The sequence below is a fragment of the Accipiter gentilis genome, chromosome 20 (assembly GCF_929443795.1).
Source record: "Accipiter gentilis chromosome 20, bAccGen1.1, whole genome shotgun sequence".
In the NCBI taxonomy this organism is placed as follows: domain Eukaryota; kingdom Metazoa; phylum Chordata; class Aves; order Accipitriformes; family Accipitridae; genus Astur; species Astur gentilis.
The window spans coordinates 9,255,805-9,281,727 of NC_064899.1; the positions used below are offsets into that span (position 1 = coordinate 9,255,805).

At 37.7% G+C, this 25,923-nt stretch overlaps 1 protein-coding gene across 1 annotated transcript in view; it reads right to left on the bottom strand.

The window, feature by feature from the left end:
• Positions 1 to 1,872: 1,872 nt before the first annotated feature.
• Positions 1,873 to 25,923, bottom strand: part of CDH9 (cadherin 9) — a 96,284-nt gene continuing 72,233 nt past the window's right edge. Inside the window, exons 4-12 of the mRNA XM_049823795.1 lie at positions 24,912 to 25,031; positions 22,473 to 22,640; positions 19,587 to 19,774; positions 18,013 to 18,266; positions 16,569 to 16,705; positions 15,050 to 15,171; positions 5,652 to 5,769; positions 5,301 to 5,552; positions 1,873 to 2,456 (exon numbers count right to left, since the gene is read on the bottom strand). Of these exons, the coding sequence (XP_049679752.1) occupies positions 1,969 to 2,456; positions 5,301 to 5,552; positions 5,652 to 5,769; positions 15,050 to 15,171; positions 16,569 to 16,705; positions 18,013 to 18,266; positions 19,587 to 19,774; positions 22,473 to 22,640; positions 24,912 to 25,031 (1,847 nt within the window). The 3' untranslated portion in view covers positions 1,873 to 1,968. The remainder of the gene's footprint in view (positions 2,457 to 5,300; positions 5,553 to 5,651; positions 5,770 to 15,049; positions 15,172 to 16,568; positions 16,706 to 18,012; positions 18,267 to 19,586; positions 19,775 to 22,472; positions 22,641 to 24,911; positions 25,032 to 25,923) is intronic.

Sequence of the window (25,923 nt, forward strand, 5' to 3'; positions counted from 1 at the left end):
TCTTGTTACTACATCATATCCACGTACATGTCTGCCACATAGCTGCAGGTTATTTTGACTTTTTTTTTGTGTCACTAAAGTGTTTTGCTTGCAACGTAGTGTTTCAGACCTGACATGCAGTTCACAGTGAGCTGTTCAGGTGCTTGTTTGGAACCCCAATCCCCTGACCCCCTGACCACCCCCCCCCCCCCCCCAAAAAAAAAAAAAAAAAAAAAAAAAAAAAGGAGTTCAGTGTCAGAAAACTTGAGATGCATCCTTGGGGCTATCAGAAGAATACGGTAGAGGGGTAGAATAAATAATAATAAAGAGATGTTTTTGGGAAATAATTTGAAAGTCAACATAGTAGAGAGGAAAATATTAGGCAGGAGTGTGTTCCTATGTCCAGGCAAAGTGACTTTGTGTGTACCCTCTTTATTATCTTTTTGGTAAGAGATGGGTGCTGCGGTCGTCCACATTACATTGCCAATGTCTATCTTAAGTTTCATTCTGAAAAGATCTGAAAAATAAGTAATTGAGAGAAAACCTTAAAACATTATTATTTTGCACATCTATATGCACTTGGTTTTCCCTAAAGTTGATATTAAAAGTTGAAATGTTATGGATAGCGTACATCCTATATTGTTGTCATCTTTGATTCTTTTTCATACATTTGAGGTTTTTTATTTTTCTTTTTTTAAACAAATGTGGATAAACCTTGCAACTCTCAGATCACGTGCGATCCAGATAAATTCCTCCTATCCTGTGTTGCGAAAAAAAATGTGCATTGCATAAAAGCTGATCCAGCAAATAGATTTTGAACACAGATATATACTTGAAGATTGCCATTAATACTTTTAAAAAATATGCAAATGTATGCATTTCTTTGAAGGAAGAAAACACTAACATCTTTAATAAAATATTACTTGGGCTTTGTTTTTATTGCTTGGCTCGCTTTGATTTAAAAAGAAGCTATTAGTAACGTGTCTGATTTGCCTTATTGCCTCAAAACCCCCAAATAAGATTAGAACACAAAAGCCTTCCTTTCATTATTGATGTTTGCTTAATTATTCCATTTTTAAAAGGGCATATTATAAAATTGTTTTCATATCTACCAGAATAAACCTTCACGGTTCCTTAAATCCCCAGGTGTATATCTGTTAAATCCTCTCACTGGTCACCTGTTTGTATAAGAAGGTATGTGGGAGCAAGTTTCACAATGAAACTATATTATTATGCCAAATAGTAATACACATTGCAAGCCAGACTGCATTTATTTATAACCACTTTTTCAAAATAATTTTTCTTTTTTCTACACTGCATTCCCATTACAGAGCACTGTCTCCATATTGTTCTTGCACAGTACATTTCAACCACTAATCTGACAAAAGAAGATGCATTCAAAAATTAAGTATTGCACAACACGCAGTTTCCTTTGTTCAGAAAGACTGGACAGTTCCTTATGATTAACAAAGTACGTGAGTAAGTATTGTTTTTATAAATACTAATTTATTTAATAAAAATACAAAAATATAAATATACATATATAAAAATATCATGATGAATCAACACACAGACATTCTTTAACTCAATAAATATGGCAGTAATATTAATCTTTTTTAAAGTATATTTTTGAGATTATGTTACAATGCAGGTGCACACTGTCCCAGCTAGTAGGAAAGGTAATGCAAAGCAATTAAAAAAAATTAAGTTTCCACCTCATTATTAAAGGCACAAAAAGCCTTTTATTGTCTTTTCATTGTCAATAAAAACCTTTCATCAGAGGTTTCTAGGCAGAGAGGGTGAATTATAGATTTTTTAAAATCTAAATCATTCATATTCATTCACGTTGACTTATTGATTAAGCAAACCCCTACTAAGACAACACCTATTTTGTAAATTTTTTATTCCCAAGTAAGAGAGAGTAGGCCACTTTAGCTAGTAACATAGACATGAATTCCACTAACACTGACCAGGTCACAGATTACTTTCTCAGTCTCGATCACTGTCCTCGCCACCATACATATCTGCTAGTTTTTTAAACCGAGGTCCCCAGTCACTGAGGTAATCATAGTCTTGGTTGCCCTCCGTGGTAAGCGACTCCAGGGAGCTGAGTGAATTTGCTATGGAATCATTTCCTTCGTAGGCATATGTTGCTAGCGAATCATAGGGAGGGGCAGCTGGGTCTAAATCATTTTCCTTTAACCTTCTATGAATAAAATCTTGGACATCAATGTTTTCCCAAAGAGGTGCAGTCCGTCTTATCTGAAATATAGTTTCTGGGATAACATCTCTTCTCATCTTACTTTCCTCTCTTGCTTCTGGATTTCTCAGCGTGCCAATGTCAAAAGCCTGGGTGTCTTCTTCCCCACCTCCTTCATCGTTGTAGGTCACAATGTTATCCCGAACATCGTCCTTTGAGATGATCAAGGGTTCTTTCTTCCTCTGTCTCTTGAGAGCCGTAAACAAGACAACTAATACTGAAAGGAAACAAAGGATGAATGCAGAAATGGGTAGTTAAAAATTAAATAAATGAGCTAATATGTTGCATTTTCTGTTGAACTGGAAAAGTTTTAAGGCTAGGATGGGATTTTTAGTAGGGAAAGAGTGATAAAAGCTCTCTCCAAGCTGAAGTTAATAAGGAAAAATATTAATGATTTTGTAGTAGCCAAAAACTTATGCTTTTTTTAAACCTATGGGAGCAACGATTAAAATATTATATATTGGAAATAGAGATACAATTAGGCTGAAGTTGAAAAGCAGACAATGTCTTAAAATATATCATCCTGCTAGGGGTTGACTTTGATTTTAGTTTTTTTGAAGTACTGCCTTCCTGGCAGTCACTAAGGGTGATTTCGTCAAAGGTAGTTGAACCTCCTTGGCAAAAGTAATCCACACTCTTGAAAGCTAGTGATTTAGGTATTCCTAAGTGCCTAATTCACTTTTGAAAATGGGATCTACAGGTCCTTCTGAAAATAAGAACCTGAAGACCTTCAGCTATCAATTTTATTGACAAAACTATTTTTGGCTTCAGTGACTGCAAGGATTGAAATCTAATCTTTGCTACTAAATGTTTCTTTTAAAAGACATGATCCCCCTACTTTAAGAAATGTTGGTTGAATAACCCTTCCTTTTGGAGAGGTAAAGATTGACACAAAAACGAACCTCTAAGAGGGAGATGAAAAACTGAAGTTAAGATTTGTAAATACATTCTGGTGCCTAAATGCCATTGATTTCAGTAGGAATTCAAAGCTTACATGCGTTTAAAAATCTGACCGTAGCTCCAGTAGCTGGAGTGAATAGGAGAGGCCAGCGAGATCATCTGTCAATGAGTCATAACAGTGGTCGCCGAACCACACGTTGCAGCAGTGCCGAGCACATCTGTTGAGTCGTAGGAGCAAAGCTTTTACTCTGAATGACTTGAGTACTGGTGAATAAAAGGGAAGACTGGACGTACTTCGGGTAGGGAGAGGGGAACTGGGATCTTCCACATGCCGTGGTACAATGCTGTGAAGGTAAATGCTGTTCTGTTTTGTTTGCGGGTTTTGTATCTGTACAGGAACCTTTTTTTTTTTTTTCAAGTTTTCCTAACGCTAGACAAGTAATAGCCCACTTAAGTAAGTTTAAGAACTTCATATGCAAGAGTAGGGCAGATCACTAAAAGGTTATTATGAAGAAGTGTCTTTCACAGCCAGGTACTTAAAATGCCTCTGCTATTTTGGGCATGGTGGCACCAGTCCACTATCCTAAAACACTACATCCTGTTGAACAATCAGAGAAGGTGCTGAGAATCACAGCAGCTGTAGACTAACAATTCTGTTTAAACGCTCTTCAGCCCTGTGCTACTCTGGCTTCGGCTGTGTCTGTAGCGCTAAGTAGTGCAGGGTCTCTAACCTTGGGGCCGAGAGACACAAGGTGTCACCGGTGTTTTGCACAGCACTTGTCCCTGAGCATGTTCGGAGTCTCATGAGCTATCGTTGTGGTCCTAAGGCACACTTTGACTTTTGTTTTTAATTCAGCGTTTCTGTACTAAAGCATTGCAGCCGATTAGCGTGACGTTTTCCTAGTGATCGAGTAAGGGTATGTGTTTCATGGTATACATTTCATGCTCTGTGCTGGGGCATAAAGGGTGGCTTTGAAGACGCAGAGCCCGTTGACGTGGTGTGAAGAGCTATGCGAGGTGGAGAGCCGGATCTGGCAGGGTTTGAACCACAGTTGTCTGCTGGAAGCGGTGCCCTGCAAGTTCTGCTGCTCAGGCTATGCCTGGGCAGCATCCTGGGGAACCCACGCCGGCTCGTGCTGAAACCAGGCCAGCAGCAGTGCTTGTACCCAAGCACTACGGACAATCAGTTTGTCGGAGCTCAAGTACCCTCCCTTCCCTATGCCTAACAGTATAGATATAGTTCCTACATATTGCCCCTCTCCTAACAGCCTCTATGTTCCTCTGAATATTTACTGGAGGCAGCTTGAATCCAGTCTAAAAACTGAAAAAAAAAGTGATCTCCTTAGAATGATGTAAGCTGACACCTGTAAGCTTGTCACTGCCCCCTTGGCAAGCTGTGTTTGCTAGGACAGGTGGAAAGGGAAAGAGGACTTCCACAGAGTTTGACTGGAAAATAGAGATGATGGCACGTTTAAGGAGGCACTTCTCTGGTAAGCGAAACATGTGAGTTGCAATTTTTATGTACTTAACACCAGGTTATGAGCTAGCATTTATCCTAGTTTCTTCTCATATCACGTCATCTTTCTAATGCTTCTGCTCTCCAACCACCCATCTAACTTCTGTGCTCGCACTTTATTTAATCAGCTGCTCTCACTACCACTTGCAAGCAATTGAACATTTCTCTTCTATGCTTTTGAGCTAAATATTTCCTGAGTATAAAAATTACAAATCATTCATGATTAAATAGCTAGTATAATTGATAATTTTTTAATCACTGAGAAACTTATCATTCAGCTTCAGGAATATGATTTTAAAGTCCTGGTTCCAAATTAAGATCTGTTTATAACACAAAATATTACTCAAACGAGCATGACCGTAGATTTTTATATTTATTTCACCTAAATAACATTGATAGTCTCACTCTTTTCACACATTCTTCTGAATAGTATGATGACAAACAGTCCATAGTAGCTCCCTCTCCCACTCTCCCAGCTCCTTCATCTTAGAAAACAATTCGTAAAAAAAAAAAAAAAAAAGAACGACATCAAGTATGAAACACTGTTCTGCAGGGTCGTGTGAATAAGGGGTTGAAGAATGTCGGGGGTCTAGAAGTGACCAGACCTTTGCCTAGTCAATGAAACCTCTCATCGCAGGTACTCACCCAGCAGGATAATGATGCAGAGGAGGATGGCAACCAGCGCCCCGGTGCTGAGGCCGGCGGGGAGGAGCAAGGCCTCGGCGTTGCAGGACTGCATGTTCCCCCGGCTGTCGCAGGCACACACGCGAATGGTCAGCGTGCCGGTGCTGCTCTGGATCGGGTAGTCATTGTCAAATATTATGACTGGCAGGAGATAGGTACTCATCTTACTACGGCTGTAGCCGTTTCTTCTAGTCATAATTCCTGCTGTGTTATCTAGAATGGAAAAGCAAGATAAGGAAATGTTAGTGGATAAAGTTTTATGTAGTTTTGGGCGGGGGGGGGGGGAAGGAGATGGTGCTGGTCAGCAGTTACCTTTGTTGTCTACAATGGAGAAGTTTGGATGAACAGCAAATTCTGGCACCAATTCAAAGAAAAATCTGTGTCCTCGAGGAGGCTCATCTTTGTCAACTGCACTCACAGTCTGTATCAGCTATAAAGAAAACAGTATTTCATGCTATTTTAGAAATCTTGTGCCTGAAATAAGGTCTCTGCTTTTTATGTCCAGTAAAGATCCAATGAATCTCTATCTGAAGACACAAACTGATGTCCTAAGCCAAATGTTCCCCGCATAAGCACAGGAGAGGTTACAGTAAGCAAATTGTTGTTTTATTGCTTAAACATGTAGCGGGGGATGAAAAAGGGGCCAGTCCTCACTGCAAGATAGCCGTGTGCTTTGATTTCTACTCCGTATCTTGCAGTGATACAGAAACAATTGCCCTTCTGAATAAGCCGTAAACCTCCTGTGGCCTCATGTAGCAATGACACAGAATGGTGTATAAACCAGTTTTTAAGTGGGTCTAATTCCCAGTCCACCCCATCTGCTCCTGGCAATAAATTGGAGTACTGTGCTGGCAGGGTGCTCGGTTCTCCTGAGGTAATAAAAAGAGATGCTTTACTCCCTCCTAAATTGAAATCTCTGGCTGTGGAGCTTTATAGCTGCCCTAACAAGGCCTCTCAAGCCCAGCTGGGAAGGAGTGTTGATAGTGCCAGCATCGGGGCAGAGTAGCGTGGACTGAAAAAGGGAGGCTTGAGCGGTGTCTCTAGATCGCACAGGCTTCCCTGTCGCGTCAAAACATGTGCAAATATGTGTACTCGTGTATATATAGACACTAGCAATTGGACTTTTTCTATCTGTCCACTGCTAGACTGCTAGATAGAGGCTAAGGAAAAGAGCTACAGAGCTGAGGAAGGAAAGGCTACCTGGGAATAGCTGTGGTTTGTGAAACGACTCGCAACAGTTGACGCCGTGCCAGGTTGCCTGAGTCGTAGTAACTCCTGCGAGCCGTATCAATGACTGCTACGGCCTTTGCACTCCCCAGTGGGTATCGCACTGGGGAGTGACCCATACTCCACCTTGGCTTGCAAGAACGTGTTTGAGTTCAGTCACAAGATGACGAGCTTGGTGGCATGAGAATGGGAGTAAGCTTCAACTGAGGATGCTGCAACTCGGTACAGGCGAGTTCCTACGGCACCTAAACTTAAAGGCAGAGAGAGCTCAGCAGTCAGGCTTGTTTCCTTCAAAGCCATGAGGGAGCCAATGCCTGTCTTGAGATTTTCAAGTGTTTCCAGTGTGTAGGGTGTCTTGAAGTCCCACAGACATCAAAGCCACTTGTTATCAAAGGCTTACTTCGCAGCTTGTTTTTCTGATATTTCCAGGGAAAGTACAGCGTGACTTCTTCAAGACATACAGTAATTGACAAGTAACACTGATACGATTTTTAAGCTTTGCAGCAATCAAGTAAGGAATGCCTTTTTCTTATGTACTTTCTCTGAACACCAGCTTCAGTGGGACCTGAGGATACAGTTAAATTTTGGAGGGTATTTAGCATCTCTCAGGATGGAACACTGCACTAGACGAGCATAATTATAGGGCTACCAAAAATACTGAAGTGTTTTCCTTACTCTATCCTTCAGAAACCTGCTGCTGCTAGTGCTGCACTGCACAATGAGTATTTGGCCCATTTTTTCTAGTTAATTTTGGAATAATTTTATTGCAGCTACAATTAATAAGCTGTTATTTAAAAAAAACCAAAAAACAAAACCAAACAAAAACCCAAACGGTAGAGAGGTCTGAGTTTAGCTCACTCACTTCCCAGCAGCTCCTTCTAAAACAACTGCAAGATTTTTTTTGTCATTTTCTTTTTATTTTTGAGGCATATTGAGGAACTTGAAAGGTAATTCATGAACATCAGCCTTATACAAGAGGATGTGACTATGCTGAAGGCAGGATTATGCAGTTTTTCCAAGTGTGATCGGAATAATAACTACTTATTAAGGCCTCTTCACTTTTAAAGCATTTGATGATCATTGCTCTTTAGATTTTTATATTTTTTTTTAAGTTTTAGCTGTTTCCCAAGATTAGCCAAATCCCTCTTTATGGCAAAGTACCCTATTCAGTATGTTGCTGAGTCTCTGATTATGCCAGTGTTTTTCCAATATTCCGTTGCTTTTCTCTTTGCCATAATCTGCCTGAGAGTGGCAATGCAGAGAGCAAGACCAGGATAGTGCTTAGTTTTAGTTTTGCATTGTTTAATGCAAAAATGTAATATTGCTATCAAAACCAATTTCCTTCTGATAGGACTAAAATACCAAATTGAAATGAGAAAATTTCCCTCTCACATTTTTACAAGTTTGAAAAGACAGAAAAACTGTAAAAGTACTAAAGAGAAGAGAGAGAATTAGAATAAGTGATAATATTTGTGCAATTACTTGCTGAAAAACTCAAAAAGAAAATATCCTGATATAATAGCTACCAGAAATTGCAGTTGAGTATCTTGGGGCTTTTTGAGATGTAATCAGTGGGATGTTTGTAGGATCTGGATTTGATTCTCTTCATGTGCAAATCACATGGAGGAGGACAATTGTGGCAGGCATAGAGGAACCTAATTACATTGAAAACTTATTGTTGAGGGTAAGGCTGAAGAAGAAAAAAAAAACCCAGAAAAAACCCTTATTACCTGCTCTAACTATTGGCTGCATCAGTTGAGAACTAGCTGTTCTTCCACCAGGAAAGATGGGAGAATAAAAGAACAATGAGAAAGGATGATTGCAGGTGAATTTTTCCAGATGATGAATAGGTGAAAGGAAATTAGAAATGTTATCTAATTAAGGTTTTTTTTTTCCAGTTATACAGCTGTAAATAAAAGAGACTCGTTAATGATAATCACTGCAGAAATGAAAGAGATTTGGCTATTTTTATTTTAAGTATCACAGTTATAGGAAAAAATTTAGTACTGTTTCATGTACGTTTTGTAATTTCATGTTGGAAATGTATTCTTCCATTTTGAAGCAGTTATGGACATTGAGTTATGATCTCTCTTCACCAGGAGTTCAGAGAAAGATCTCTGACACTGTAAGATTTATGAGGGAAGAGTTATTTCAAGAAAATGACTTTTACTCAAATATATTTCAAGCATATCAGGCTTAGGTAAGATAAAAAGCATTCTCATTTTTTTCTTTCTTCCATAGTTTCCCACGTGAATGAGCACGATTTGGAAAATACAGCATTACTGTCGTTATTTTGAGGGGTGCGTGTGCGTGTGCGTGCGCACTTCTGTGTGTTTGAAGAAACAGTCTCATACTCTTGAGTGGATCTTATTGGGTAAATTCAAGTTTTTAGGGGTCACTTGTCTTTGAGGGTACTGAAAAATTAAACTTAGGCATTGACATAAAGTTTTCTTTTTTACACTGAGGACAAAGTGGTTGTAGCACCTTGACAACGTAAGATGAGTTGTGAATGAGGAATTATTCCAACTGGAAAAATTTCTTGAAGAATTTATTTCATTATGAAGCCAAAGATTCTGTTAAAGGGTTTGGACCTATTTCCCATTGGCATAATTTCTTCAAAAGTGGAAATTGTTTGATTATAATACTGTTTTGTAGGTTTGGGGTTTTTTTCTCCTGGATACTGTGTTTTTAAGGCCATGACTTACACCACAGTTGAAATTGTGATTGTCGTTTATGTTCAGGCTATCTTATACCTATTCATGCTCATCTCTGAAAAAGCGATGGGGGATGAACAGACTGCCTAGTAACGGATACCTTCCGTATATCTGGTACATCCCTAGGTGTAGCCTGCTCTTCAGTTTTCTTCAAGCTGTTTTAAAGACAGAAAGTGAGTAAAAGCTAGGTGGGGGCGTTCTAAATTAACAAGGATCCCTGTGCACTTCAGAGCATGCCCTTACTCTTCCTGAGGCTGCATTTGTGGACACAGAGAGCTGCACAAGTAGGAGACTTGGGTCGTGGGATCAGCCTTGGGACTGCCTCTAAAAGGAATACAGGAATGATTAAAGCAAATGTTAAGCTAGTAGTGCATCTTTAACAGTATAAAGGTCAGCTCCGGCTAGCCACTTTTTAGATGGGCTTTTCCACCTGTGCTGGCTTGGCGTGTCACGCGAATAAACCACAGTTGCACATTGGCTCCAGGGTACGCACTTTAAAAACGCAGCAACGTGCTTCAGACAGATTCTTGAAAGGTTCATTGAAGGAAGCTGAACAAGATGAGGTCTATGGGTGGACAGATGCAATATATTTTCAGGTTAAAAATTTCTAATAATAAAACAAATTTTGAGACAAATAGAATTTCTGCAACATAATCTTCTGCTGCTTCTTTTCAAAACAGCATCATATTGGTGGTAGCTATCCTATTTTTAAACCTTTTTTCCAAAATTCCTTCTTTTAAAGTTCATTATTAGTCAGACAGTGAAAAATAATGTCACTTTCAGAGGAATTTAAAGATGGTCTGCTGTTATAGACAGTGCCTTTCTGAAGTTTAAAAGAATGTAATTGTCATATAGCATGAAAATTGTACTTCCAATCTCAGAGAAGTGAGACCACTGGAGACAGGTGTTGTTAAGCTAGAGATACAGTAACAGCTGCTGAATTCTGTTGTTTCTTGTATGTGACTGTAGATATGCGGAGGAGTAGGCCTTCAATCCACTTGAATCATTTGGGCTTTTGTTCTTGTTGTATTATGCTCTTAGTTAAACCTGGATATTGTACAACAGAGAAATTTCTCAAATGGCATTTATCTACTTTCAGCTGCTTCTGAGGTAAGACTTAAAAAATAGCATTAGGCACTTGAGAAAGGAATATTTGGGACATTTTGCTGTGGGTTTTTTTTGTTTGACACTTTTTTTTCAGAAGTGGTATAGGAGAGAACAAAACAAATCCTGGATCTTGGAGAACTGGCTTTGTCATTCTTGAAACTGATTAAACTTGTTTTGTGCTGCAAATATTTCCCAAGGTACCTGGAAAGATCTCGCCACTTTGTCTGCAATAAACTATGAAAAAAACATATTGTGAGAGAGACTGCACTTTTGACAATCATCAGAATGTAGTAATGTGCAAATGCTGGGGGGGAATGGTGGAAAAGCAACTTGTGTTTCTCCTGTCCTTTCTTTCTCTTGCCCCTTTTCCTGCCTGTGTGATCTGGTAGGGCCAATCACTAACTAATCTTGAGTGTATTAATAACACAGTACAGTGTAAGTGTGTTGGATGAAGATTTTGTAGAAGATTTCGCAGTGGCTGCATTTCTCTAGGAGTGAAGTAATTGTATAATTCAAGTGTCCCCACATGGAAGTGTTGCAAAATCGATGCAGCTGTCAGTGGATGCCCATCTTGTCATTTTGCGGCTTGAGTGATCACACGTGTTCAGGCACAGTTCTAGCCCGTGCACCCGTACGGTGCTAGCTGCAGAAAGCAGCCGCCGTCATATGTGTGTAAGCTTGAATAGACCTTTGATCTTGACGCTTTATGTCTTAAGAAATGTTCTGAAATGCCTGCCACTTAACAAAGCTTCATGTTTGGTAATGCAAAACAGTTTGGTTTTCAAGTCTTGGCTCTGTTCCACAAATATGTTGGTAGTTTCGAAGCAGGACTGAGCGCTTATCAGAAGTTGGAAAATTCCCCATTGAACTCCAATTCTTGCTTCAAAAGAGAGACAGGCTATTAGCGTGGGTCTCTCACTAAATCAAGCCAATGAGTGTCTACCCTGAGAACGCAGCTACAATGTATAAATAACTGGTAACTGATAATTAGCAATGGCCACGTGAAAACTGTGATTTCTGTCTGCTCTATCTGAAAAAGGGAAGGGAGGTATGGAGACTAATGAAAAGAAAAATCTGCCAGCTTTCTGCAGGAAGAAATAAACTCTTTCTGTGTTCTGATGTCTGAGAGCCCCTGAATGGCAGGAAAGAATATAGCATCAGTGCAAAAAAAAGCAACGCAGGTTATTTTCTTAAATATTATTATTGATGGGTACTGAAATTAGCTAAATTGTTACTAGCAAATTGTTCAGTTAAATCAGTCTCCTTTTCAAGTAAATCTTCCTAGTTTCCATGGAGAGGACTCATCCTCTAATCCAGCTAAAAAGACCCAATTAATTCCAGTGACAAGGGCATGAGAGAACTTGCACCAGAGCCTTCCCCATAACAGTCCCTGGGGCACGCCATCAAAGGATTAGGGATTTCTAAATTGTGCGAGAGGAAGGCTGCATCATACTTTTCTTTAGCCTGTGTATTAGCCAGTGGAATGGGACTCGCATGGTGACAAATCTGTTCCAGCCTAATGAATGTAGTTGTTTATGCACCTCTAGTGATAATGTTTCTCCCCAGTCATACCATTGTAGTTTGGAGACAAAAGAGTGGCAGGGGAGGAGGAGCGACTGTAGGACTTTCTTTCCTTTGACCCTCCTAAGGCTATCTGAAAAACACAGCGAATTGCAGCCTCTAATATCTGCTGATGTTGAAAATGAGTAATGTCACTTGGCGGCAAAGAGCAATATTTGATCATTCTGACTGCTTCCTGATGCACCTGAGATTTAGAGAGCAGTGTGATTAATAGCTGGACCCGATTAAAAAAAAAAAATAAAAAATTAAAAATTAACTAAATCTATCTATCTTCTCAGTCTGGCTCTCCTGCTATGGGCACCAGATGTAGAAGCACTGCTGTGATGTGTCAAGAAGCAATAACGATTCTAATAAGACAGCTGCTTTAGGTAATCTCTAAAATGAGGTAGAGTAGTACTAAATGAACACAACATGATTCTATATCTTTATTGTATTATAGGGGGACTGCTAAACATGAGCAATACAGACTATCTGGAACGTAGCATCCTTGGCCAAAATATTCAAGTTTGTATCTCTATATTCACTGCTATTTTTAGGCACCATAGTAAATGTAGTCTCATGTACTGAAGGTAATCTCTTTTCTGAAATACTTAGTCAACTATATGTAAATATCCAGATATGAACTCAGATGCCTGTCTTGAGGAACCCAATTGTTAACAAATAGAATAACGATCTGAATGTGTCATTATTCTGCAGCTACACTTGATGCACACTGTCTTTCTAGTATTTCTGTGGATTTTTCCAATTAGGGAAAATAATTCCTGGAATTACATTGGTACACTAGATGTAAGGGAGGTCTGAATGACAATATGCCTACCTAATGGGCCTCTTTCATCTCTGTTGTTAGAAAAGCACAGAGTTTACCAGAAAGGTAAATGAAATTTTATACATTAATGGATATTTCATCAAGTAAGCTAGCCTAGATGGAAATTGGGTTAAGGAAACTGACAAGCAGTATGTCTGGATTGAACTTGGTTCATATATATATGTCAAAACCTGTCTTTGCTGGTTGATAAAAATGCACATGATTAATTTCAATGAAACCTTCATCTGTAAGCTTTGGAACCTTTCTTTGTATTATTAAAGTACAGTCACTTTACTATCAGTCATTATATGGAGATTTTAAGGTTTATTTGTCTCAGTTTCATCTCATGCAAAGAGATTTTGTTGCACAGACAGAATTTAGGTCATATGCCAGCTGTTTGAAATTAATAGCTAGAATTATCTGAATGTATTACACCTGGAAAAAAACGCTTATAAATCATAAAACAAAACTACGAGGGTACAATAGCCAGAAGTTTAGGGAATTTTTGCTCATTCCATAAGTCTTGATATGTATTCTTATGTGACAGTTTATGTCACTGGTTAAGACGCAATGTTCTGATCATAAACCTCAGTTGTTTTGAAAGGTGCTTCTTGCTCATTTTTCTGATATTATAATTCCTTCCACTGTTTTAATTTAATTCATCACTGTCTTTGATATGCATATTCCTCTATTTATGTCATTTGCATCAAAAATAGTAAGACTTTCTTGAAAAAGAATTAAAATAATGGTCAAGTACCTTTTCAAAGCCAAGTCATTTCACTCAAAGTATCCTCTGTCTTTTTAACCCACTTACTTAGATTCTAGTATTAGGTACAATGAATGAAAAATAAGTAGAATTGAATGCAAACTCCAGCAATCCACTGTATCCTCTTTTTTGCCTGTTTTTGGTCTCTTCCCCCCCCCCCCCCCCCCCCAGTCTGTTAAACCATTCATCAAACATCATTTGAATTGCAACTGGTAAATTGCATGTTCTTGCTCTGTCTAGAGTTCTGCAGGATCTGATCTGAAATTCCAGCCTCATCTCAGGTACCATCTATGCTATTCTCAGAGCAACCCCTGTGACTATGCTGAATACAACACTGGAAACATGAGCATGCTTCCTCACGTGTATCCGTATCCCCCAGCTCTGTAATGCCTTTGAGTGTTGTAGGGTCACTGTGCTCTAAGGAAAACCAAAACATTCTACATCCTGATCCTTTCCACATACTTTCCATGAGGTCAGCCAGCTTTGGTTGGATGAAGTCAGCATAAAACTAGTGAGACACAAGGACAGACCTAAGCTGAGTTTAAGGCTCCATCCTGGCCTCTCTCTGCTAAAGTAGGAACCCACTCAGATTTGTACTAGCAAAAATAATGATCTCAAGCTTTTTCTTCCACTCAGAAATGCAAGAGTCTAGAGAATAGGCTCGTGCACGGGCTTAGGCCCATGCTTGAAAGACAATCTCGAGGTACCGAGTCTGCTATTAAATCCAGTTTTTGGTAAATACTTTCAGAATTAAATATCAGCAAAACATACATCTTTCTTCACAAGATTTAAAACTGAAAGGCTGACTGGCGCTAGCATAAATAGGTGTTGGTGGTAGCAGCAGTAATATTAAAAGATTTCTGTAATATCCTGGCTCTGAGTTCTGTGGGTCTGCCTGCTTTCTAAGTTCCCAGTTATCACTTTATTTTCTCTACAAATCTTGTTATTGTCTTCTTAGATTATTACAGAATTTGTGAGATAGTTTAGAAAGGGATATACATGAGCTTTGACCAAATTCAACTCAATTCCAAACTGAAGTTTAATTTACAATGGAAAGAGTTGCATTATCTTTTATTTTTGTAAAAGTTTATTTTCCACATCTCCTTTACTGAGGCATAATAAAAGATTTTCCTGCTTTGTGTACTTGAAGGTGTGGCTACATTATCTAAGGCTCTGAAAAAAATCCATAAGGAAATGGAATTATCAAACAGTATACATGGTTTTGTAACTTTATACATAACTAGTTCTGAAAAATATTTTCTGATATTAGGAATGAAAAAACATCATAAAGTACAGGTTTGTATTATATGTTATGTTATTATACTGGGGTAAAATCCTGCCTCTTTTATCTCCTCCTTTTTTGAATCAGCTGGTAGTTTCTGTAGAAGATAAGGAATAAAGAGGCTGGGTTGGTTTGCAGTTGTTCAAATTAAGACACATTGAAGTCTTCATTATGGTATTCCAGGACAGTTTCATTACAAGTTCTTCAGTAACATAAGTATTTGTTTACCTGTCCTGCTTTTGCATTTTCACAGACAAACGTTTCATAGTATTTGGCAAATTCTGGTGCATGATCATTTATGTCTAAAATCCGGATGAAGACAGGTATCTGGCTACTTTGTTTAGGATTATCTGAAACAAGAAAATTATTTATATTACAATACAAAGATTTACAGTCTATGTCCATGAAAAGACCTGAAATTATCTATTTTTTTTTTTTCAAACAGACATTAGAAATATCAATTTTTCTTGATTCTACTAAAACAATTATGTTTCATTTTCTACTGATTTACATTCCTTATTTATAAGCCTTATTTATATTTGAAACAAATTGTTCTATTATAGTATATATATTTTGAAGTAATATAAAGTATACTTAAATTGATTTGCATTAAAAACAGGTCACTGAGTTATTATTGATTCGTATTCCATACATCAGTGCAGTAAATGATTCATTGCAAAAGCTGTTTCCTGAGGTTGAGCTGTCAAGAACATTTACTTTTCCAATCAGTAAAGCAGTTAAACAGTGTCAGTCAATAACAACATCACAAAAAACAAAACCCCAAACCAACAAAAAGTTGTCCTTTCTCCACAAAATCTAAAACCCAAACCAAAACAAGGAGATATGTAGATGTTATCATCAATTGGTCTTCACAAACTTGACCTCTAAGGTCAAGCTATTGCTGGAGATTAATCTCATAGTACACATATTGAAAATGGACACCATATTTGATCAAGCAATGAAAAAGCATTTATGACGAAAAAGTATCGGTCTTTCTGAAAACGGGGATATAATTCCTTTCTCCATATTACCCGACTCCCAGACTATTACGCACATAGAGTTCTAGGGAATCTACAGGGAGAATGAAGGAAGGAAGAAAAGTTTTCCCCTAGAATTGGTGTCTCTGTTTCCCCTCTGATGACTCTTACCAGTTGGCTGGAAAGAAAAGGCAGGCACGAGACATCCAGATCTAAAAGGGTCCAACAGAGTAGTAAAGAATCCAGGTGAAAGATTTAGGGCTAGGGTCTGCTTCAGACAAGGAGGGGAAAGAATTTCCTCTAATCTTGGCTTCAGATGAAGCCATTTCCTGACATAAGTTAAAGCAGTTGAGGTAAAGCATAGTTCTTCCCCTGTTTACAGTGATCATTCTGACAATGTGTTATTTGTCTGTCATAGACAACTTTTTTACCAAGGATTTTTCCAAAGACTTAGCTTAGGATAAAGCCAGTGCATCACACCTGCACCAAATTATTTGCTGGGAATTCTCAGGGAACCGGTTAACTTGTCTAATATATACTGTACACGGTTTTGCTGAGCCTGAGAATTCCAAATTCTCTTTTCATAAATGGGCAAAGATAATCTTAAAGTAGTAAATTGAACTTTTAGATGTGCATTTAAAGATACTCTGTCCATTGATAATATCTGAATAAGGGCAAAACTAATGAAACAAGATAAATCATAGATACTGTAGAATTTCAGTCGTTTCTCAGTTCTAATGTTCTTCTGAGATAAACGATCTCCAACTTACTGATTTCAGATGCTATGACAGTGATGTTGTGCCAAGGAGTTTCTTCCCGATCAAGTGGCTTTGAGATGAATAAGGATCCATTTCCTGAATAGATGTTGAATATTCTGTCAAGGTCGGTGTGTCGATCCACAGAATATCTGTCAAGATACAGTACAACTGAGCATCACTATCTCCTGTTACAGTCTCTAGTTTAGCTCACAGCCACCTCTAAGAGTTTTCTACTTTTAACTGTGGTGAATCAAGAGTGTTTTTTTACAATTAACCGAAGCTTTCCTGTAGCTGCCTGAGTGCAGCATGTTACAAATACTAAGAAACAATTTTTTAAGACTAGCGAGAAGGATGAAGACCAAACTATTTACATGTTCAGTTTTTTGGATTCATATTTGAAATTACATTTTAGCTTATAAAGTGTATGCTGGAATAACAACTAAAAGTCCACATTCTTAGATAATATTTTTGCAAATTAATTGTTTCTTAGAGAACTCAGTCATCAAAGGACACACATTGCAGATATAACTAAGTATCAATTTATAACAAGATATTTTTGAGATATCACAAGGAACATCAAAATCACCAGAAAAAACTTTGGCTTAATTGTTGTTTAAGATGAAAGTTCTTAAAACCTTATTTTATGACACTTGTGTTTGCTTTTTCTTCCCCAGCAAGGAAAAACTTGTTTTACGGGTGTTTTTTAATTAGTCTAGTAGTTACCAGTCACTATCAGGTTAAATTTATACATAGATTACTTAAAAATATTTTATTTTCTTCCTCCTCTCACACCTCCTACCTCAAACCGTACTGCTGCAGGACATAACAGTCTTGTTCAGAAATGCAGAAATCAGTTTCCTAATCAGTTGCATGGTTAATACACAAATTTCAGTGCTGTGTTTGTCACTGCAGATAATAATAGCAGATGGCTAACAATTACAGCAATTTCACAGCACTGAACTCTTACCTCTAATCGTCATGACTTTCTTGCAATCATTTCTTATTTAATAACGTGATCGTTAAATAGTTAAGCTATGGAACACGGTAGACAATGTCATGTCTAGGGGATTATGAAGGTACAGAAGGCTGACTGCTATCAGCTAGCAGGGAGCGTAGAAGTACACCATTTTGAGTATTTGACATAACTTTGCCACTCGAAACATGGTATAAAAGCATAATCTTATGAAGAGTTTGGTAAAATTACTGGGACGTGATGCCAGTTAAATGCTGACCTCTCCTTTCTTTTTACTTGATGCCTATAGGCTGTCCCTCAGAAGCCTACCGTGCCCTGTTAACTGTGCTTTCACAGGCTCCCATGGATATTTGTCTGCTTGACACTTTTCAGTAGCCCCTATGTGCTCAGTTACTCAAGTGCCCCCCTATTATATTGCACTCTCATCACTGTGCAGGAGATTTGACCCACATCTAAAGCATTTTATATTGTGTAATGGCTTACTTTATTGCATTCTTTGTTATATCTGGATCTTGGGCTACAACCTGCCCAATAATGCTTCCTTCCTTGGCATCTTCATCTACCTCTATTAAGTACCAGGGTCTGCTGAATACTGGAGGTTCGTCTATGTCTTCCACAGAAATTTTGACAAAAGCCGTGTCTTTGAATGGCCCCAGTTGAAGAAAACGAGGATCAGGATGAGTGTTGGTTGCTTCCACTCTTAACGTGTATAACATCTTGTTTTCAAAATCCAGATGCTGGGGAACAAATAATAATAGTAAAGGAAATTGTGTCACTTTACAAGAAATGTGAATAAGTTTTATAATGCTGAATTAGAAGTGTAGGCATTTTTAGGAGCAAAAGCTCTAGAATTTAATGCATCTTGGAGAAGATAGATTATATTAGGGCTTGCTCTAGATATAAGAAAAATGAGGAGTATTATAGGGCAGCAAGGCAATTATGATCCCTCTGCCTACTACTTGTTCAGATTCCTGGAAAACCAGGAGGGGGCAATCTATAGTAAAATAGAAAGAGAGAAAGAAATGGGGAAGCTGGACTCAATCCATGAGTAAGGAGTTCGTAAAGGTCTTATTTGTTTCATCTCATTGGTGGGAACAAGAACAATTATCGCCGCTCTTAAATGCTCTCTGTCCTACTTCTTTTTTCCGTACTCCTCCCCATTACCATCTACCCTTACCTATTTTGCATCAGGAGCAACTCAGACCTGTCCCTGGCCTCCATGTTCCAGAGGGAAAAGAAAAACTATGAAGTCTGATTTCCAATCTCTGTGACACTTATATTACGCATATCCATGTATGCATATATGTATAGATTCATATGTGCACATATATAAATGCATGCACATACCTAAAGATACATGTTTCCATATATATGTCTATAGATCTATATAATTTATATGTAGATATCAATTAATTGTTACTGATACGTTTAGTAAGAAAAGAACAGAAAATAGCGTTCAGAGTTTAACAGGCTGAACACTAAAAAGCAACCAGTAAATCTGTCAGAGATGGTATTTTGAATTAAATTTCTGCCCATGTCTTTGCTCTTTAAACTTCCATCGAGGTTACGTGTCACAACTTAAGTTTCACCAAGTTTGGATTTAAGCCAAGACAGATTTCAGGTACCGGAGATACCTGACTGTTGGACAGACTAGAGAGGGACAGTTTAGCCTTGGAGGTGTAAGTTCCTCAAACTTCAGGTGAGCCTCCAGTCCTTGTGAGCCTTACTGCAGCATTCAGCTGACAAACCCCACTTTAAACTGAACCCCTCCAGGTTTTCCCAGCCCGAATTTGAAAGTACTGTGTGTGAGAATATATATATCGAACAGACAGCAGCCACTGAAATATTGCTTTATGTGAAGTGACATGCCAGTAAATTTCCCTTGAGACTTGAAAATAACAGATATCTGCTGAAGAAAGAGAAGAACAAAACTAATACAACAACTCCTTGGCAGCCTGACCCCTGTGAGATCTACCCTCCCTTCCCCTGGAAAAAGAAAAATAACTGTAACACCTGGAGAGCTAAGTACATATAAAAGAGAGGGAGAAAAAATAAACCTTTTTGACAGTTATAATCCCTTCCTGTGTGTCCTTGTCAGTGACGATATCAAACATGTCTGATCCGTCCCCATTGGAGATGCTATACTCAATCTCTGCATTTTCACCCACATCGGGGTCATTGGCTTTAATTCTGCCAAGAGGAGTCCCAGGTGGTGCAGACTCAGGAGAGCTGAACTGATAGGTGCCTGGAAGAGCGAAATCAAGCATTTATTGTTTTGAGAAGCTTTGGTCTTCTGAATAATAAACATCTTCAATTTCACCTGGATTTTTAAAGTAACTTGAAGTTTGAAACACTTTAAGAAAATGCTGTTAGTCATCATACTAAACTTTAAAACAGGGTTTGGAGTTGATTGACAAACTGTCACAAAAATTTCAAGTGATTCTTCAAAGCCATTTAGTACTGTGCTTTTAATTTTTAATTTTTTTTTTTTTTTTTCTTCAGCTCTAAGGAGCAGAGAAGCTCAACAAAAAAGCACCAGTTCTAACCTTGATTATTTAACAGCACATACATTTTTTTTCTCTCAGTTTTTTAGAAATGTTCCCAGATATATTTAGAAGTAGTAGGGGATTTTGTTTTGTTTTCTCAAGGTACAAGACTTGTAGAAACCAGTGTGGATTTTGAAAAGAGACTAAAATAGAATAGGCTTTTTTTTTTTTTTTATTCTTTTGAAAAGTATATTCAAGATTTGTAGGTGTTCTGTGTGAAAGTAATTCATTCATCTGTTATTGGTAATACATACTAAAGAGTCATGGTAAAGAGCATTTGGATACATGTTCATGTTAATTGCTATAGTTAATTGAAATGCAGATACATTCAGATTTTCTTTAATTTACTCTGCATATACTTTTTTGTGCTCTTTCAATGGTTGGTTTCATTTAATGTTTTTATAATCAGGGTTTGCTAGAAAGAATTCTGATTACACAGACTTTAATCTAGCCTATGTGTATGAAAAGTGAATTTATATGTATTTTCTGACAACATTTGCAAGAAAAATGTAATTATAAAGACATACTGTTGCAGAAAAATATTAATGGGATGGTTTTCTTGACCAGTCAGAACCAGTTAATGAAGACCTTTCATCACTAGCAAGACACAAATGTTTCTAAATCAGTATTTTCAGTCATTTCTTACCAAAAAAATGTAAAAAAAGAAATCTGATATATTCAGCGTTTTACATGTGGCAACCCAGAATGTGATGTTTCTTTTGATCTGTTTTCTCATGTAAATTAATGTTAATTTACTGAGTGGAATACTAGTATTGGAAAAATAACTTAATAGTCTGACAAAATTAGCACCTGATAAAATGCACAATCCTCATCTGAAGGGTCCAATAGGAATGTGTATAATTGTATTGACTTGTAGTGAAGCACAGTCAAGTATCTTTCTTGCAAGTAGCCTATTTCCTATATTTACATGTCCTTTGCTTTCTTTTAAGACACTTAAAACTAATCTTGAAAGAAGAGCATCATAAGGAGCAAAGGCTAAGGAGACTGAAAACGCTAAGTTATTGTGCAGTTCTATGCATTTTTCATTTTTTATTGTTTTAATTTAATTTAATTTAATTCAGCAACAACACTTACAATGCAATGTTCTACACTGCATTCTAATTTAGGTTCAAGAACTCTTATTTGCCAAAATAGTATGGGCTATATCGTGCCATACATGTTTAAGCAGTATCCTCTTCTGAAGTCAAACAGGAAGGTTGGTTAAAAATTGCTGTTTGAGTTTGCCATGTGAAGGTTATTCTCAGCAAGTAAACTCTGAGTGTGAATTCAAATTATATTTTCTTTATAAGGAATGCAGTACTTCCTCTCTCTTTTTAAAAAGCAATCTGTTGTCATGATTAGAGATAAAAAACTTATATGCAATTTCAAGAATCCTTTCTCCCACACCGCCAGAGTTTTCTAATATTGTAGAAAATCTGTTCTAGGTTGACCTGTTTGTACTATTCTGAGTGTACTTATTGGCATGGTACTGAAGTGCTTTTCAAATTTCTTCAAGTCCAGGAGAGCGTTTTCAAAATCAGCTGTGTTTGTTCAGTCCTTGGTGAATCTGTAAAGAGAGCCAGTCAGGTCCCTAATCAGTGCCAACAAGCACTTCAAATTTTACAATGTGGACATTTTTCCAGCAGGCACTGAACTACGGCTGTAAATTTCTTCTGTCTGCAGCCTATCAAACAGTTATCAGACACTGATTATAACAATTTGGGATTGGATTTAAACCAGTGGCCTAGGATGAAAAGATCTGTAGTATGCTACTGTGAAGCTTTCTGTATTGTGCAGCTTTCTGTTCTTTGCCTTTTTTTTTTATTCTACAGAGATATTTTTAAAAAACTTACTTGTGTCAAACTGGTCCAGATCATTCAACCATTCATGAACTAGATCTAAAATCTTTCAACATCAAGAGCTGAACACAGATTACAGGTACCTAAACCAAATGCTTAGACTTCCAGCAGAGCATACCACCTGAGCAACTCTGCCTGTGCAAGGTGGTACATTAGAAAATTTGCTGACCTATTTGCTTGCCTAAACATGTGGAACTAAAAGTGTCTCCAAAAACCGAACCCTAAATTTTGTAATTAAATTGCTCTAAAGGTTTTCAAGTCCCTGCAGTTAGCCGAGGTTATTGCTACAGCTCATATTCCTGTAAACAAAGAATGGGAAGGAAGTTTACCATTCCGAGAAATATTTTGCTATTAAAAAAATGGCGGCAGAGATTCCCATTTGCCTTAATAATGCTGCAACATAAACAGACACAGCAGTGGGCCAGCATTTATACTAAATATAAAGGGAGAAAACCAGAAGATCCCAGATGGTGACAGTGAAACAGCTGATTTTAGAGAGGTTCTCTGGAAAACAACGGAACTGTTAGGTGCTCCATACTCTGGGGGAAGCGAGGCGGATTGTCGTTGACATCAGTCAGCGTGATGTTCACGGTGGTGGTCCCTGATAGTCCTCCCATCTGCCCTCCCATGTCTTTGGCCTGGATGACCACTTGATACTGTTCCCTGTTCTCTCTGCTCATGTCCGGTAAAGCAGTCTTGATTAAGCCTTGGAGAAGAAAGAAAAAAGAGAGACAGAGAGATGAAGGAGAAGAAGCACCACCCACTTTAATCTTAGAGTTTTTAAATGGATTAACGTAAAATATACTGTGCAGATTTTAATCCACAGCAGTCAAAAAAAAGGGACACTGCAATAAGCCTTTCAAGTTATGGCTGATTTAATGTGATTTTAAGAAAAAAGAGAAATAAAGGTAACAGGGACATATTCGTTGTTTGTGATGTGCTAAATCAGTCTAATTATTCTTTCAATGACAAAAATGTACATATATTTGTTGAATTAATTAAATTTTTCAGCGACTATCCCCAGTTAATATTTTAATGTAATATGTAATCTCCAGCCCTGGTGAGGTTTTGATATTATAGCACAAGGCTGAACTCTTAACATGCCCTGGATTCATTCTTCTGGACTGTAATAAATCATAGATTTTCATGCCCAGTGATGGGCCCTGTAAGTCAGCTAGGACTATAGCTAATAAAAGCATTGGACAAGACTGTAAAATCGGTGTTGGAAATGTTTTTTGATTGTCTGATCTCAAGAATTTCATAAATTTAATTTAAATAGCTCAGACTCTTGTACAGCACACAAAAACAATAGGGACCTCAGGTGAGAAAACCAAAAATCCCATAGCCTGAACAGAGAAGTGACTTCAATCCTCCTGGGATCCAGAGCCAAAAAGACCTCTTCATTAAAGTGGACACGCACGTGTTTTCTTTTAGAAAACTAAGCAGAGCTTTTTCTTGTACTTAGAAGGGTGGTGGTTTTGCAAGGTTGAAGTGATGAGAGCTTTCTCAAGTGACGTTGGAGGATTCACACCCCCGCCTTTCCTTTCTCAGAAGGCGGCTCTCATGCTCTCATTACAAGCTCGGCTTGGGATGGAGGCTGTTTTATTATGAAAAAAAAAGCAACCCTAGAAAACTCCTACTCCTAGAAAGAGCGAAACAAAGAAAAATACCTCTGTAGTCTAGTGGTTATGGCATTTACATCTGATCCAGGACTGCCAAGTTCTGATTACCGTACCTAGGCTCGTTAATATATGTAGCATTAAAAAGCAAATTGGATAAAAATGAAAGATAATCCCAGAACCTAAGGTGAGAGCCCAGGTCTCCCCTAAACCGTCTGCCTGCCTAACCACCTACTCCCATCAGTTAATGCCAGTGTGGTACTGGTCCAGTTTCCCTGCTCATGCCTGATAAAGGTGTTTTGAGTAGGGGATTGGAGAAAAAACGGAAAGAGAGAGGAAAAGGGGAAAAAGCCCCAAACACTTTAATCCTAGGCAAAATCGTTATGCTCCCTTTTAAAACTGGAGCCATGTGACTCTTGTTATGTTTCTGATATAATGCCCTTGCTGTATTTAAAAAAGAAATTGATTCAAAATGAAATTAGCCATCATCTGAGCATGCTCAATGAGTTAGGAACTTCAGGGATTCTGGGCACAGTTGCACTTAAGTTCTGCATTCTCAAACCAGAAGAATTTTGATAATGTGCAAGAACAAGCTAATGCAACATCTGCTAAGGATTAGGTATCTGGAGGGGCGGAGGGTGTTGTTTGCTTTTTTTTTTTTTTTTTTGTAAAACCAATTTTGGATTATAGATTTCCAAAGTTGACACAAGTTTTTCTTCTTTGTGTCTGTCTTTTATCTGATTTCCTAAATAACAGTGAAAAGGGCTTCCATTCATGCTTTACAACTTAAAACCATGAATGCTTCCCACTTCAATTCTAATAGCCGTTGGAATAAGAATATAGTTTCAAAAAGTATCTTGAGTTAAAAATTGTCAATGGTCAAGAATCTATAACAAACTTTTAGAAATAATTAATTTTCCTTTGGGGATTTTTTTTTTTTTTTTTTTTTTTAACCTTATAGTCTGAAATTATCCAGCTCCTTTTTCCTTTTCTTAAAGACAAACAGATGAAATTCCCAGAAATTGGTGTAAAGAAGGCTTTAATACTTTCATGATTCTTTGGACCCTTTATGATATTCTACACCCTTTCTGAACTGTTGACCCTTACAGCTAACAGTTGTCTTCCAGAAGTTTTTATTCATACCAAGTAAAGCAGTTCTTCTGCAATAATGTTTTAACAAAGAAAAGGAATACTTTTAGTGTGATTCCAGTTTCCATTTAGAAAAAATGTATCGGATTCGTGTCAAGTCATATGATGCCATACAGCTGTTCCAATATTTAAATGCAAGTGAAAAGTGTCTTGATCCCTGCATCCTGTCTCTGTCACTGCAAAAAAGTAAGACTGAATGAATTGCTAACCTGTTTCTGGATCCACCGAGAAATATGGCTGTCCCTGAAGGATGCTGTACACCACTTTGGCACTGTTTCCATAGTTGGCATCATCAGCATCTGTGGCTGTCACTTGAATAACAGAGGTACCTAAATGGGTATCAGACAAGGAATCAGCAGACTTTGAGGTGGCACCTACTTCTTGTAAACCACCTAAAGTTGTTTCAGTATTGAATTCAGTAAAAAATCGAACAGCATGTGGTGGACAAATCCAGTGTTATCTTACCCAAGCAAACAGTAAAATAAAGTCTTATCGTCCCTGTGACTAAAACTAAAATCATTATCACTTAAGATTCATGCTTCAGTTAAACGTGAGTAAACTCACAGGGATTGACACTTGTCTTTGAAACCCAACACAGCTTTAGGTTTCTTTGGTGATCAAATAGGTTCGAAGACTGTTCTCTGGTAATAACATGACTTCAGTTGAAACTGTTCACTTAAAAGGTAGGTAGCTGCTGCGTGAAAAGTACCATTGTGATTCTTAAGTTTGGCTTAATCAGCAAATTAAATTAAAGCAAATTTCCCCATAGCCATTTTCTGCTTAGATGACAACCTCCAAATATCTGAAGTCAGGCTAAATAAAAAATTTTGTGTCATCTTACCTAATTTTTAAGACGCTTTAAAAATAAAAAGCTTGGTTTTGCAATAAGAAATTCTGGGTTTCTTTTCTCTTGATCAAAGTTATCCACCTATTTGGCAAATAACTGCCATTAAAAGATAACTACATCTTTTCAGCATTCACTTATTTTGCATGAAAATCTCTTACCCGTGTCCTGTGATGACAATGAAGAGGATATAGACTATATGGGATTAAGAGCACTGTGAGCCAAGATATTTGGTGTAGTTTATGGATTAGAAGCAAATGAAAGCTTCTGTCAAGCCTTTCTTATAAGATACATAAAAGGACAAAATTGTTCTTCACAAGCTTTTATTTCTAAGCAATTTTCAAGGTGTCAGGATACATTTTGCTAACACGATCCAG